Raw genomic sequence first — 16,047 nt, 5'->3', positions numbered from 1 at the left:
TGGAATTTAAGTCTCCATAGTCTAAATATGTATGTTCAAAACATAAATATCATCAAATCATTTACAGATTATTTATGAAACATTGCTTTTCACGATATTAAATGATTAGCTAACACACACAAATTTGACTTTTTTTGACCTGCACAATTTATTTGCAGTTATCTCTGTTTCCTGTTGAAAATTACTGGTCACACCAATCAAGAGCCATCATAATTCTCAATGTATGAAATAATTATTTGCACACAATAAATAAATATATATATATATATGTGAGTGTGTGCTCCACCTCCGCTGTAGGTTAGGGAAATATCCACCTGGGTTAAGTAAAGCATTTACATGCTGATCCCATTGACGTTTACTCATTCTGAGTAACCCGACTACTAGACCTGTCCATCTTCAATTTTGAACTGCCAACATTGCAAATAAAAGGTCATTCTTGAAGAATTAGGTAATTCAACAGGTTAGGCCCCCGTGTTAGATGCATAATAGTGACATCTACCACATTAATGCATTCAGGGGCCATTTGTATTAAGTAGCTCAGAGTAAATTTGTCTTTAGTGTGAGACAGTCATTTTAGTCTCATTCCTAAGTATGATTCATAAAAGTTTCTGTGTTCAGTCTCAGCTCCTAATTTATTTAAGAGTACTGGAGAGGTATCCTAATCTAGTTAGTAACAAGATGGCAGCAGAAAAGTGGAGATTGAAAACCTAAATCTTGCTTTTAGCTTAATAAATAGCTCCTACTCTTACTAAAAAAAGTCAAACATTTTTAGGTTCTTTACATTTGGGCCTTGGTCTGTTTTGACATACACAAATAAATAAATAAAAACCTATTGGTTAGATTTTATCCAATACTTTTGTAAAATATTTAAACTAATGGGACTGAATTTCATTGATAAACAGGAAAATGCACACCCATTGATGAACCATTGCAGCATAAAAAGTTCTTCATTTGAAACTTAATGTTTATGCAAGTAAAATAAATTTTGTTTGAAAACATTCCACAGTAATATTGATGCTACTTATAAATTTGGATTGTTTTTGAACAGTTATGACTTTAAAATGTAATCATTATAGTACCATTGAAAACTTTGCACATTCATTGAGAAGTTATTGATCAGATACAATATGGTTTTAGCTTTAAAAAAAGTCATGACTAAGCTTTATAATAAATAGATTACATCAGCCCACATTTTGCTACACACAAGAACCCCTTCACATCTACCATAACCAGTCACTGATTTATGATTAAATTGTGCTAACAAAAACACTTGCACAAGTATATGTTGTTGAAAAATGGGAGTTGGTCTTTATTGACAGATTTTACAGACTAATTTAGTCATCTTGCTGTTCCACCACTGTGCCCTTCTCACTAACATAGATCCCATCAAGAAACTTCCGGATGTCCTTCTTCCTCACAGTGGTGGCCTGCTGGATCAGTGCAGCTGATGGGAGAGGGAAATAAAAAAGACAAGACAAAAACAATTGTAAAGACAAACCAGTTTAAATGACATGGTGGTGCACCCAAGAACTCCCATGTGCTGTAAGAGCTATACAGAAATCAGTCGTGTAACATGCAAACCTAGCCAGTTGTTAAGCTGTGGACTAAAACGTTAGAAGTATTCTCATGCTTGGATCAGTGAACGTGCAATAAAGCCCTATAAAAGATGGAGTGAAGTAAAGCTGTTTGGTGTGCAGGAGATGGTTAATTCATTGTAAACATCGCATCATTTGAAATTTGGCACATTGGCAGAAATGACACATGAAAACTGACAACATAGAGACATGTTCAAGGACAAAAAGCAGGAAAACTAGCACAGAAAAGAGCCGATACAAAGGCGAGGGGCAGCAGCGGCTTCTGTCGCCCTGCACGGCGGTCTCATTCTAACCTCTCGTGTTCTCTACGACTCCGACTCCACTACAGTGCCCTTCTCAGAGACGTAAATACCATCCAGGAACTTTCTGATATCCTTATTTTTCACTGTGGTTGCCTGCTGGATGAGGGCCGCTGAAACAAGAAAGGCTGGGGAGGTGAGGCATGCACACACACTAGACTTACATAACCACAGTCTCTCTCACACACCACCCAATCAGGAACATTCTCTTCAATCACAATGCAACCAAGGGTTAAGGATGTCAGGATGGAGGAAAGGAGGCTAAAATTGTCCAATTCAGAAAAATCGAAACGATACAGATATATCAGGACCAGCAGGTAATGGCAAATTAACTCTGAGAGGAAACAGGGATGTTCGGGTCTAGCACAGACAAGGTGAGGGAGGGTACAGCTTAGGCTTAGATTTAAGGGTTATCCCGACGAGTCCAGTAAAGGAAGAAAAAACATTTTATATAAATTAGGACAAACAAATGGCAAACAAATAAATAAGAGGCTGTCACTTTTGATCATTTGTTTACTCTTGGATTTTTTAATGCTTTAACATCTTAACTCGCATAATAAACAGTGAAATACATGAATCCTTACGCTCGTCACCACCGGGCCATCACCTGTCTTTATAATATGGTCTTGTAAATGCAGTTTACTTGCATTGCCAGGTTATTGATTTGCATGTAAACTGGTCATTCAGATTATTTCAATAAACTGTTATCAGCATACTGGTGTGCATGTACGCTCAATCACAAAAACAACATCTTTGCGCACAATACTAGGATTAACTAAAATACTGTGACAGAAACCAGAGGACCTTTTAGTGAATCCAAGTTGTCTTTGTTAATTTGAATTGAATTAATTTGCTAACAGAATTCATAGACCCTTTAATGGGCAAACAGACCATCATGTGGTTTAAAATAATGCAAACCACTCAATTTCAAGGAGATATTGAGTTGTATGCATCCCTCTAGTCATGATTATAGGTTGGCACAGTACATCTTAAAATGATGCTCACCTGAGTTTGACACCAGCTCAATGTCATTACCCTCCAGAATCAGCTCGTCTTTTTGAGCAGCAGACACTGCACACGCCACACCTGCCAAAAAAACAACACCTTAATTCTGTAACCAGGCATGTCTGCAGCAGAATTAAGGGGTTTGTGATGACAGACATTACACCAATTCAAACGAAAAGCCTTTCCACATACCTGTCCTCATGCGAACACGGCGGACGTACTTCTCTCCCAAGAAGTTCCTGATCTCCACCAAAGAGCCAGTCTCCTGGATCACCACGTTAATGGGGAAATGGGCATATACAGATCGCATCTTGTATCTGAAGCCCTAGAGAACAAATGAAACATGCATTACATCACATAGTCCATATCTTTTCCTCTTCAATATAACTAGAATGAGATTATAGGGGAGGACACTAAAACAGTGCTTTTAAAGCTGCTTTAGACAATGAACAAAGAATTGAGTATGAATGTACCAAAATCAAGTTTACTTACCAGGGTGACCCCCTTGATCATGTTCTGGACATGACTGCAGATGGTGCGGACTGTGGCCAACTCCTTCCTGTTACCCCACCACTTATCCACACGCAGCTAAAACAAACAGATCATCCACTGAATTCCACACAAGTTAACAAGATATGTTTACTTTACATGCACGCATTTGTCGGAATTAATCTAATCTGATTTCAGATACTGATTCACATTTGTTTACGTGTGCATCACATGTATTCAGAACAAAACTTCATTGTCAGTGTCACCTGAGCTACTGCAAGCATAATTGACCGGTAAGCCCCTCCGCTCGAACGCAGATGAGCCAATGGCAGTTGAGTATAAGTTGCACGGGATCGGAACTCGGACATCTTTAGGTTTCAGCCATAGAGAAACATTGGAAGATCCAAAGCTCTCATCGGTTTTATGCTACAAAAATAGTAAAACAATGTGCCTGGGGTACTTGTATCACTGATTCCAGGTATCCTGAGAGGATGGGCATGGGTATTTGTGTATTGAATCACCGTACTGTGCGCGCGCTCACCAGCGCGTTTCAAAAGTGTGATAAGATTTGCGGGAACGGACCAATTATATGCGCAATATGACTGAATGTGAGAGCAGTAACCTGGTTCCCTAAGGATTCAACTCCAATCCCAATGAAGGAAACGTTCATTTTCTGGTTGTCATACTCGTACTTCATGTTACAATTAAAGTTAGTGAGTCCATACTAACATATAAACCTAAATAGCTTACTGTTCTCACGTCATGTACAGTGTGGCTCAAAAACAGCCATCTGCGATCGTGAAGATCGTAACACGAGGCTTCTCCCGCTTGCATTGGGATCTGCCGTTAAACACTCGCTTCCAAATTTATCTTGTTACCTACCATATTTATTTTAAAATCTTTTATATATCCCTCCATGGCATATTTAAGTCCCACTTGAATGCTCTTTGACGAGAGGTGGTCCTTTGTCCAAAATTGTTCAAAAACATCTGACAGCTGTCATTGTAAGACAGTTAGCAACTCCGTTTGTTTGTCCGAGATAGCAACAGTAACTAAGGGGAGCGGGGCTTATAGATAGGTCAATTGCTGTTCTCCCCTTCATGACATATATAAAAAGTAAGCTGACATGTCAGAAGAACTTTAGTAAATATTTAATATTCAGTCACCTCAACTGACCAACCAATGATAATGAGCTCAAGACAAATATACATGTTCAGAAGATGTAAAACAAACATACCCATCACGACACTACATAGTTATTTTTTCCCTGTTGATCAGATTACTTCAGCCAGTAACGTTATAGTATAAACAAAGTATAGAATCCAATATAAGATACCCTAAAAAAGTGGGCTTAAAGGGAAGATTTTAAAACCCTACTAATCTTAGAGAGCAGATAGTTCCATAGTTTTGAGCTAATGAAGAGAGCACCCCATTACCCACAGCTCTTAAAAGAGTTGGCGGTACAGTATGTATCAAGACTGCAAACCTTCTTCTGTTTCTTGCCCAGCAGACTGAGCTCCAGGTTAATATGGTTGAACTCCCGGCGGAGAACGCCACGGGGCCCCTTCACTGTAACTGTGCGGCCCTTGAGGGACACCTCGACTGTAAGGAAACAGACACAATTTAGTAAACACGAAGGCATGGAGTGGATTAAGGAGAAAACTCTCTAAACCATACACGCAAGAAGTGTGTGAATGGTTAGGACGTGATGCATGATTATTTGACATACCGTTGTCGGGGATGTCCACTGTCTGGTTACTGAGAATGGTCTTCATTCTGAAGAAAACAAGCACAAAGCGGTCAGCAAAAGCATATTCTGTCCATCACAAATACCAAGTTTTATCCTTTATTAGAACAGAATAAATGACAGCCTAAGCAAACCCGGTGGAATCTATTAGATTTCTAGACAATTACACTCTGGTGGTACCGTTAACGAGTTTTTGAATTTGAAGTCTGTTTTAATGCTAACGTTACTTGAACATCACTAATGTCATAATGAGACAAACATGGATTAATATCACTGTGCTTAATGAATGACTTGTAATCGCTTCGGCCTACACGTCTGGCTAACCGATAAACACTGACCAGACATACGGCGCTTATCAAACAGCATCGGGTTTTCGGCACTAATATAGCCACAGATATTTTCATGAACATGTAAACAAAGTCTTGAGACACTAGGCAAACCTAACGCATTTGACATTAGTGCAGATGGTACTTGATTAAAATGCACAAGAACAGGATGCGCCATGTTCTTACCTCGCTGATTAAGGGGGAAAGGAAGGAAGAAGGACGTGATGACGTAAATGTAACCCGTACGTCATGCGTCACAAGCCAGTCTGAAAGGCACGACCAAGCGATTACAGATACTAAAAATCACGTTACTGAAGCAAAACAACTGAGGTTATCAGTAAATATAATTAAATTAGATTTTAGAAATATATATTTATGTATTTATTATGCATATGTTAACAGTAAAATATATCACATTCACATGTTTGTCAGGTATATAACGCTCTGGTCTTAATCATAATGTTAATCGATGTCAGAGCGATTGTTGTCAATGACAGGCTCATGCTGAATCTGAAGTCATGGCGTTGATCCGCAGAAGTTGTTGTGTTGCGGGTCGATATTCTTCTAATCATCTGTTTTTACCATCAAAATGCTTTGAGGCGTCTAATGTAAGCGATGTATTCGTTCTGTTTTAGTTTTATGACTGACTGTACAAAAATATAATGTCAAATAGTTAAGTGCTAATTTTACCTGTCGGTGCTCAACCGGTGCAGGCCAGTACAGAAGTTGCTGCAATATAACAGTATAATGTCCTCCGATTTAATATACTAAAATTTGTTACGTTTTTTTTTTAATATGCAAATTATGCTGAGCTAACTGAACTGTTTGATGATGATATTACTATAAAGTTTTTAAATTGAGGTCACGCTCGAATCGTGCTTCTGGTCGCAGGTTTACTACTGTAACAGACTGACCACTGCTGCCAACACATCCACAATCATCGAGAGGAAGAAGGACATAAAAGAGGATGGACTGAACCTCCAGGACTTCATATCAGGAGAACTGTCAGAAAAGAGCAAGTGGGAGGAATACAGAGGCAACCTGAAGAGAGGGAAGGGAGAAAGGTAAACGAATGAATTTTTATTTTCATTCACAGTGATCACTTTGCAAAGGTCACTTTATCACTTTATCACTAAAGTTTAGACATAGATGTTATTTCTTAATAAGTGAGATGTGTGATTTAATTACTGAATGTACACAGACTTTTAATTTTTATATCCTGCCTGGTAAAATGTATGAAAATAACCATGTAAAGCAAGCTTGACATGAAATAATAGTCAGAAAAATCTTCTTTTTTTAATGGAACAGTTTACCCTTTAGTTTAGACAAACATTTGAATATGGTGCTGATACCCGAGGAGGGGGAAAAAACACCCATTTTATTCTGAGGTCCAAACTGAGCAAAAATAAACAACTTGGTGTAGTTGCTGATATTTCACCAAAGGGTAAAATTCTGATAGCTTGTAATGTATATCAATGAGATCTTTGTAACAGTATAGCAGCCTACTTGCATAAAATACAAACGTTGTTATTCTATTTCTCCCAATAAAATGTATTAGTAAGAGGATATTTAAATGTTTAGTTTTATGATCAAAGCTCTGTAGTTTTTACTGTGGGTGGCAAAACATATAATGCAATAAAATACAATGATGATAGAGATATACAAATAAACATCCCTCAAAAGCCTGATGTATCATATTTGATATTTTTTTGCTACATTTTAACCTGATTTTCCTAAAAAAGGATGTATGGATAATGAAAAACCTCAGTTCATTTTAAAATATCACTAACAATATAAAAGTTATTCTTATGTTTACTTTATAGAATCAGTAAAGATTTCACAGCAAAAAGACAAAAAGACATGAATCATGACCTGAAGGGGAACGTTTTTAGAATTTACAAAAAGGCCTTTTAAAGTGTAAACTATTAATCAGAGGACAGAAGGCATATAGTAGATTGTGTGCAACGGGTTTTTCAGCAGATATTATGTTGAAAATTTAGAGGGCCTAGAAATTTGTGTATCAAATATGATACACTAGGCGTTTATAGAGTTAAGATATAGGCCTAATACTTTTTTATGATGGATGGATGGATGGATGGATGGATGGATGGATGGATGGATAGATAGATAGATAGACAGATAGATAGATAGATAGATAGATAGATAGATAGCTTGGGGGGAAAAAAACAAACATTTACGTATACATGTTTAAAGTCCAGTCCATAGGATTTAACCAGTTGTTTATTTTCCCAGGCTAAGGCTACCACCATGGCTAAAGACAGAGATTCCTATAGGAAAGAACTACAACAAACTGAAGAACACACTTAGAGAACTGAACCTACACACAGTGAGTGGCTGAAAACATGCCTGACATTTCAACTCATGACACAATAGTGAAAATTTTACAGTTCAATTAAAGGAATAGTTCTTTCATAAATGAAAATTCATGTTGACATTCATTTCATTTAACTATAACGTCTGTCTTGGATCACAACAATAGAAGTTTTCAGGACAATGAAAGTGGAAGAGAACCAGGGGCTGTCAAGCTACAAAAAGAACAAAAATGCACCATAAAGCATAAAAGTAGTCCATAAACGATTACACGCACTATGTACACTACCATTTAAAAGTTTGGGGACATTTTTTAAAGGTGAAGTATGAAGTTTCTGCGACACTAGCTGAATTACAAAAACAAAGCATATTTTCAAACAACCTTACAAACGGCTCTTTCACACATCGCACCTCCCCAAACTGACATTAATGCAGATTGTACATCACAGTCATAGCTCTCAGATGCTTGTGAAGGCATGTCTCAACAGGTAAAAGTAAGCTACTTTCAATTGAAGGATTAACATAGTAGGAATACTTTTAGCTGAGTTGCTATGTTTCATGAGTAAGCAATTGAGTAGACTAACACTATCTAGAGCGAACATGAGCGTCTCGCTTATTATCAACCCATCCAATGAAGTTTTACTATATTTTTGATCAAATAAATGTAGCCTTGGTGAACATGAGACTTCTTTCAAAAACATTAAAATCATATTGACCTCAAACTTTTGAAAGGTAGTGTATATAGCTATATACCAGGGTGGGAATTATACCGCGGCCACGCGGCCATGGCCGACGTTGCCCTACACTTTGGCCTTCATGCCCCGTGAAAAAAAACTCATCGTACGGCCACAGTGGCCTGTGTGCCCTGGCCCTGTCCAAGTTCCATGTATAAAGCAGAGCATGTGAGTGGAGTGGAGCGGGAGCGAGCGGGGAGCGCGAGCGGGCGGATCTTGGACAGAGCGCAGAGCGGCAATTTCAAAAGGACGGAGCATCGCCCTATTTCCCGCTCCAGTTTCGCTTCGCTCACACCACGAGTCTGAAGCATGCTCAGTCAAGCCTGACCCTGAATCCATCTGTCTTGCACAGTCATCAACAGTAGACTATTTTCAGTCAAAACTCAGCTCAATAATGTAGTTCAAAAAGGAAAATGAGAAGTCATACAGGTGTAGCCTACTATTAATAAGTCGCTCCGGAGTATAAATCACAACAGTCAAAATTTATTTTTAAATAATAAAATTATTAACCAAAATAAAAACTGGTTTATTAGTAAACAATTAAAATGTCTCCTGCTATATTTTACATATTCATAATCATTAATTTTGCCGGTTCGTTGTGACAGCTTTTAGGTGCTTTATTGGCAGCAGCGCCACCCTTACATCGCATCAGCACCGAAAACATAGAGATTTTTTTCTTTTGGGGGCATTTTGTTTGTGTTCAGACTTTCTCAGTTGTTTTTAGGCGCGATGTTAGAGGACGCTGCTAATAAAGTTGCTAGTAGGCCTACACATTGGATTCACGTTTATTATTATAGGCTAAAAAAAATACCCCAGTTTGTATGCCGTTCGTATCATTTTATTTTGTTGTATGTATCCGCCACACCTTGAAGGCCGGTCCGTGAAAATATTGTCTGATATTAAACCGATCTGTGGCGCAAAAAAAGCTTGGGGACCGCTACAAGTGATATACATGTAGATTTTTTTCCTTTTTTGGAGCGAGCGGGGGGCGATTTGAGTGGAGCGCGACGCAAACTGCGTTGAGCGCTGAGCGATAATGATTGTGAGGGTGTATACCTTCTGGATGAAATGGTTCTCTCTCTCACACTCACATGATATAGAGGACTGAATGAATATTTTGAATGCTTTTATTGGCATTTGTGGTGTTTCTGAATGCTTTTATTGGCATTTGTGGTGTTTCTGAATGCTTTTATTGGCATTTATGTTGTTTCTATTGTTGTGTGAGGGTGTATACCTTCTGGATGTAATGGCGCTCTCTCTCTCTCTCTCTCATTAAAAAATGTTTTTTTTATTAATAAAGTCATAATCCATGTCTTATTCCAAATTAGGATGTTATGGTATCAATCTGAATGGGAAAACCATCGAATTGTACTCAATGGCCTTTGTGCCCTGTCATATGGCCTTGGTGCCCCTAAAAAAAAAGAAAAGGTGGAGGCCAAATGGCCTTGCCCCTAAAATTACATAATTCCCACCCTGCTATATACACTGAACAAAACTATAAACGCAACACTTTTGTTTTTGCCCCCATTTTTCATGAGCTGAACTCAAAGATCTAAGACTTTTTCTATGTACACAAAAGGCCTATTTCTCTCAAATATTGTTCACAAATCTGTCTAAATCTGTGTTAGTGAGCACTTCTCCTTTGCCGAGATAATCCTTCCACCTCACAGGTGTGGCATATCAAGATGCTGATTAGACAGCATGATTATTGCACAGGTGTGCCAGGCTGGCCACAATAAAAGGCCACTCTAAAATGTGCAGTTTTACTGTATTAGGGGGGTCCGAAAACCAGTCAGTATCTGGTGCGACCACCATTTGCCTCACGCAGTCCAACACATCTCCTTCGCATAGAGTTGATCAGGTTGTGTATTGTGGCCTGTGGAATGTTGGTCCGCTCCGCTTCAATGGCTGTGCGAAGTTGCTGGATATTGGCAGGACCTGGAACACACTGTCGTATACGCCGATCCAGAGCATCCCAAACATGCTCAATGGGTGACATGTCCGGTGAGTGTGCTGGCCATGCAAGAACTGGGATGTTTTCAGCTTCCAGGAATTGCGTACAGATCCTTGCAACATGGGTCCGTGCATTATCATGCTGCAACATGAGGTGATGGTCGTGGATGATTGGCACAACAATGGGCCTCAGGATCTCGTCACGGTATCTCTGTGCATTCAAAATGGCATCAATAAAATGCACCTGTGTTCACTGTCCACAACATACGCCTGTCCATACCATAACCCCACCGCCACCATGGGCCACTCGATCTACAACGTTGACATCAGCAAACCGCTCACCCACACAACGCCACACACGCTATCTGCCATCTGCCCTGTACACTGAAAACCGGGATTCATCCGTGAAGAGAACACCTCTCCAAAGTGCCAGACGCCATCGAATTTGAGCATTTGCCCACTCAAGTCGGTTACGAGGACGAACTGCAGTCAGGTCGAGACCCCGATGAGGACGACGAGCATGCAGATCAGCTTCCCTGAGACGGTTTCTTTTTACATAGAAAAAGTCTTAGATCTTTGAGTTCAGCTCATGAAAAATGGGGGCAAAAACAAAAGTGTAGTAGTGTGATAAACAGATGTTATTTTGCTATTCACTGAAAATCCATTTTTATTGTAAAAGAGCAACTTGGACATTCTGCTATAAATAACTCCTTTTGTGTTCCACGGCAAAAAGAAAGTTTCAAAAGAGAGGGGGAGTAAAAGAGGACAATCATTTAATTTTGAAGGCAAATCATTCCTTTATGCTTCTAGACCAGTAGTACATGAAATAAACACTGTTTCTTTGGTTACAGGTCTGCGAGGAGGCCCGTTGTCCAAATATTGGGGAATGCTGGGGAGGAGGAGAGTATTCCACTGCCACAGCAACCATTATGGTGGGTCTGAAAAACACAAGGATAATATCTCAATGTAATGGTCTTTCAAACAGTATTTCTTCCCTAACAGAGGAATTTTGATTCTGCTTGATTTCCCTTACTCGTTCCATAGTTAATGGGGGACACATGCACACGTGGCTGTAGGTTTTGTTCCGTTAAAACTGCGAGACGTCCTCCACCTCTTGACCCTGATGAGCCATATAACACAGCTAAAGCCATTGCAGCATGGGGACTGGACTATGTAGTCCTCACATCAGTGGACAGAGATGGTGAGGAAACATGGAAACGACAACAAACCAACGTTAAACACTCTGTGAAATGTTTCTTTCTTGTTGACCTATTTGCTTTTGAAACAAGGACATCTTGATTGTTTTGAAATAGCCAGTTTAGCTTTAGTTATGTCATAGTGATGATCCATGGTTTGCTACTTACTAGTCAGTTGCAAGTTATACTTGTTGGAGGGGCATTCTCCTCCTAGAAAGCATTTGATTGGAAAAAATCTGTTTAGTGCAGGATGAGTCATTAATATTTTTGGTCGTTTTCCTAAAAGCGGAAGACACGTCATTTTTTTTAAATATGTATATGTGTTAAAAAAATAATTATGTGCATGGCATATATAAGCGATTAGACATGGACCAAGAAAAACTTAATTGTAATTTTGTTTTCATGGGTCTTTAAAATTCTCCATTGTATTGTAATGTTTCCATATCCGTACAATATTTGTATTATGCTGGACAGACATTCCTGATGGTGGAGCTGAACATTTTGCAAAGACCGTCTCCAGCCTTAAAGAAAGGTACAAAGATTACTTTTTTTTTTTTGAATCAACTCATTCATTTGTTTCTCTCATACATGATCTTTACTTTCTAAGGAACCCTAAAATCCTGGTAGAGTGTTTGACTCCTGATTTCCGCGGTGATCTGGCAGCAGTGGAGAAAATTGCTTTGTCTGGGCTTGATGTTTATGCTCACAATATAGAGACGGTTAGAGAACTACAGAGGTTGGTGCATCTAGTGCGCTCGCATAAAAATGCTGTCATGTCTGTTACATTTTTTTTATACGTGTGTTTTTTTTAAGAATTCTTTTTAATGCAGTTTGTAAAGTCAAGAAATACAGACAGCTTTAAAAAAGTGTTGTTTAATATGATAAAGTTCTATGCATTTTATTTTTAAGCATAAAATATTCATAAAATATTGAAATATTTATTTTTGTAAAAAAAAAATCTGTTGTTTTTTGTAGTATATACAGTCACCACCAGATGGCAGAAATATCTAGTCTATCTTATCAAGTGAATTCATAACAGTAGTTCTCATCCTTAATGATTCTCACTGCTGTTCAAATCTTGGAGATTTCATTGCAGATCTCATTTTCACCTTTGATCTTTGACCTTAAGGCATGTGCGTGACCCCCGTGCAAACTTCGACCAATCACTGAGTGTTTTACGGCATGCTAAAACAGCGAAATCGAGTGTTCTCACAAAGACTTCCATCATGTTGGGTCTCGGAGAGACAGATGCACAGATACGTGCTGCTCTTAAGGGTAACGTGCCGTAACCTACACTAATTCATACCAGAGTTTCAGATGTATTCTATGTTTATATTAGAAGGTAAATAAATATTCATATATTGGCATATGAGAGTTCTTTGTCTTCTTGCAGAATTGAGGGACTCTGGAGTGGACTGTCTAACACTGGGCCAGTACATGCAGCCAACCAAACGCCATCTCAAGGTACAACAACAATACATAATGATAAAACAACCAAGCTCTGTCTTAAGGCCCGTTATAACTATAACTATAACAATAACTATAACTATATTAGCACCCACACAAACGCACAATATAATATGCTCTGCAGTTATGTCATCTCGTCTGTCGCTTTAAATGCTCTAGCTCAGGATGATGGGTTCTGATTGGCTGTCAATGTTTTTATCAGTCATCAGCTAGGATATCATTTCTCTGTGCCGTTATCGTTATAGTTGTGGTGTGCGGACTCTGCTATTCTTTTACATTTAGAATGATTTTTACAACTTTTATAGTTATTATCGTCCTTGGTGTGAACGGGCCTTTAGATGGCACACTCACAGTCTCTTCACTGACCATCTGAGACATTCTGCACACAGTGGCATATGCTGGCTGACATCACCAGTTCCAGTGTGATTGACTGGTTTTGTGCAAATTTCAGGAATAAATTTGTGGTCGCATAAGCAAAATGTCAGCGAAATTTTCCATAGTCTATTTTTTTAAGTGTAGCAATGTATGAATACCCTGGAAATCCAGAGTTCTCGCGAGAGCACAATTTGAATTTGCTCAGCGAGTTTACTCTGGCGTTGAGAAATGATGCTCATTAAATATGCCGTTGTAGCCGAGCTGTTCACATCGGGTTATCTGATATAGGCGGGCCAGAGGTGAGCTAAACAGATGACGACAGCGCTGCGACTTTAAAGTCATTAGTAAACATTGCAAGATGGCTATGGATGAACACCAGTTGTTTGAAACAACTTAGACGTGGCTTTTTATCTAAAAGAGGAACAGAAGACGGCGCTCGAATCGTTTTGCAAGAAGGGTGTTTTTGCTGTTTTGCCGACCGGATACGGCAAGAGTCTAATCTACCAGTTAGCTCTGCTGGTAGCTAATCGTATGGGGCTTGTTGTTGTGATTGGTCGTAGTGTTATCCAATTACGTGCAGTGAGATTTTCAAATGCATGCTTGGTGCCGCCCCTCGAGCTGGGCGATTTTCATTAGTCGATGTCAGACCAGACCATTAATCTTTTGGATTTGGAGCACATCTCACCTAGAAGTCACTTTTAAACCAAGCAGCTTTCCATTGATCAATGCGGTGAATCCATGTTACCAACTTAAACCCTTTAAAAAAAAAAGTCCTCACACGAAAAAGAGGATTCCTATTGCAATGACTAGATTTCACCTATATAAATTTGCAGAACAATGTTAATATATGACTGTACCTTAAGTAATCTATTATACATAACAGCCACATTTCCTGTTTTATACATCATTTTAGTTTCATTCTGTTACATCACTCATAACGCACTTTTAGAATGGCACCTTCTTGAACACATCATTCTAACAGTGTGTCTGATTGAAGGTGGAAGAATATGTCACTCCTGAGAAGTTTGCTCACTGGGAGAAGGTTGGCCAGGAGATGGGCTTTGTCTACACAGCCAGTGGGCCACTTGTGCGCTCCTCTTACAAAGCAGGTAACCTGAGTGCATGTTTATATTTATAAAGATTTATATAATACCTAGTATAGATAACGCTATTCATTAGCAGTACCATTTTTCTCAATATCTATGTTTCCATCCAAAATTTTGAATTTAACTTTTGCGCAAAATAAAGTTTCCTGGAAAATTGCAGCAAAATATCTGTGCCATGAAATTGGTCAGCTGGTTAGTCCAGTTATCTTATCGTCTTAGTTTATGTGCATGTCTTCTTATCGGATAAAAAAAATAATCCCCCCCGAATTGAGTACTCAAGTTTTTATGCGCATTGTTAGAATTCATGCGCATCCATTCAGCATTTAATCTACTTTTAAATAGATCAGTTCTTTTACAAGCCAAACATTGACTCCCATGTTTAAACTAATCATGAAGCTCACACACTTGCACATACTGTTACATTATTTGTTTAAATGCACTGTCTCATGTTTTTTATATATATATATTTATATTTCTTAGGCGAGTTCTTTTTGAAGAATCTGCTGGAAAAGAGAAAGACTGAAGACACCACAGCGGCAGCAGAGTAAAACTGCTAAACATCACCTGTCTATCCTCTCTCTTTCCCTACAGTATAAACACTATTTAAGGGATAGTTCACCCAAAAATAAAAATTATGTAATCATTTACTTATCCCCATGTCATTTTTTTCTTAACCAGGTTTGGAACAACATGATGTTGCGAGTAAATGTAAATGTTCATTTTTGGGTAAACTATTCCTTCAAGTATACACATCACAAAATAAGATTGTTGCAATAACATTCTTTAAATGAATTAATGATCTGTATATTGTGTATCATCTAAGTAATATAAATAGAATATGTTAAAATACATGTTAATTGTGCTTTTTTTGTTTGTTTCAGCCATGGTTATCTTCCATATTTTAGGTCTGTGAAATGAATAGACAGACATTGCTTCTTTGATTGGTCCATATTTATTTAAGAAATCAGTTTTCTGCAATCATTGTACATGACAATTACAAACCTGTACAGTAAGAGATGATTTTATAAAAGCTACAGATATGTGACTCTACAATAACTAATACACAGTGCAGGTCCAACATTATATATCAAAAGATTAATAAATGATTAATAACTGGTTGACAAACAGCTGGTGTTTCCCCACACATGTCCCAAAATTACCATTCCTCATGTTGGTGCTCCTTCAGACATCGCTCTCAAATAAGTAGGTAATTTTGCCACTAAAATCCATAACACTGATAGCCATAACCAATAATACTCTACTGAACAGTAGTGGAACGTTGAAATGCATTAACACCAGTTTTGAGCACAGTTATACATTTATTTATATATATATATATATATATATATATATATATATTTTATTATATATATATGCGTGTATATAATGAACATTCTAAAAAAAATTCTAAGAATCATGATTTA

The 16,047-nt window shown here is 38.2% G+C and overlaps 2 protein-coding genes across 2 annotated transcripts; one reads left to right on the top strand and one right to left on the bottom strand.

Moving 5' to 3' along the window:
• Positions 1-1,283: 1,283 nt before the first annotated feature.
• rpl9 (ribosomal protein L9) lies at positions 1,284-6,372 on the bottom strand. Its single transcript, XM_084094143.1, has 9 exons — positions 6,152-6,372; positions 5,648-5,727; positions 5,118-5,164; positions 4,875-4,990; positions 3,392-3,487; positions 3,092-3,224; positions 2,900-2,980; positions 1,889-2,007; positions 1,284-1,444 (listed from the first exon to the last, which is right to left on the bottom strand). The coding sequence occupies exons 3-8, from the start codon at positions 5,161-5,163 to the stop codon at positions 1,901-1,903; spliced, it is 579 nt and encodes a 192-aa protein (XP_083950269.1). The 5' UTR covers position 5,164; positions 5,648-5,727; positions 6,152-6,372; the 3' UTR covers positions 1,284-1,444; positions 1,889-1,900.
• Positions 5,916-15,565, top strand: lias (lipoic acid synthetase). The gene is made up of 11 exons (XM_084094129.1): positions 5,916-6,069; positions 6,353-6,525; positions 7,715-7,808; positions 11,331-11,411; positions 11,524-11,680; positions 12,150-12,207; positions 12,283-12,411; positions 12,805-12,950; positions 13,069-13,139; positions 14,515-14,626; positions 15,104-15,565. The coding sequence occupies exons 1-11, from the start codon at positions 5,980-5,982 to the stop codon at positions 15,169-15,171; spliced, it is 1,179 nt and encodes a 392-aa protein (XP_083950255.1). The 5' UTR covers positions 5,916-5,979; the 3' UTR covers positions 15,172-15,565.
• The last annotated feature ends 482 nt before the right edge of the window (positions 15,566-16,047 follow it).

Source organism: Abramis brama (genome assembly GCF_963993115.1).
Source record: "Abramis brama genome assembly, chromosome: 2".
Lineage (NCBI taxonomy): Eukaryota > Metazoa > Chordata > Actinopteri > Cypriniformes > Leuciscidae > Abramis > Abramis brama.
This window is presented reverse-complemented; position numbering and strand designations above follow the sequence as displayed.

What these genes read in the sequence shown, in the direction of transcription:
- rpl9 (XM_084094143.1), bottom strand. Translation starts at nt 5,163, where the DNA reads ATGAAGACCATTCTCAGTAACCAGACAGTGGACATCCCCGACAACG. An exon ending in AGTGGACATCCCCGACAACG is followed by an intron (nt 4,991 to 5,117) that starts GTATGTCAAATA and finishes GTTTCCTTACAG; the next exon opens with TCGAGGTGTCCCTCAAGGGC. An exon ending in TGGGCAAGAAACAGAAGAAG is followed by an intron (nt 3,488 to 4,874) that starts GTTTGCAGTCTT and finishes TGTTTGTTTTAG; the next exon opens with CTGCGTGTGGATAAGTGGTG.
- lias (XM_084094129.1), top strand. Translation starts at nt 5,980, where the DNA reads ATGGCGTTGATCCGCAGAAGTTGTTGTGTTGCGGGTCGATATTCTTCT. An exon ending in CACATCAGTGGACAGAGATG is followed by an intron (nt 11,681 to 12,149) that starts GTGAGGAAACAT and finishes TATGCTGGACAG; the next exon opens with ACATTCCTGATGGTGGAGCT. An exon ending in ACGGTTAGAGAACTACAGAG is followed by an intron (nt 12,412 to 12,804) that starts GTTGGTGCATCT and finishes TTTGACCTTAAG; the next exon opens with GCATGTGCGTGACCCCCGTG.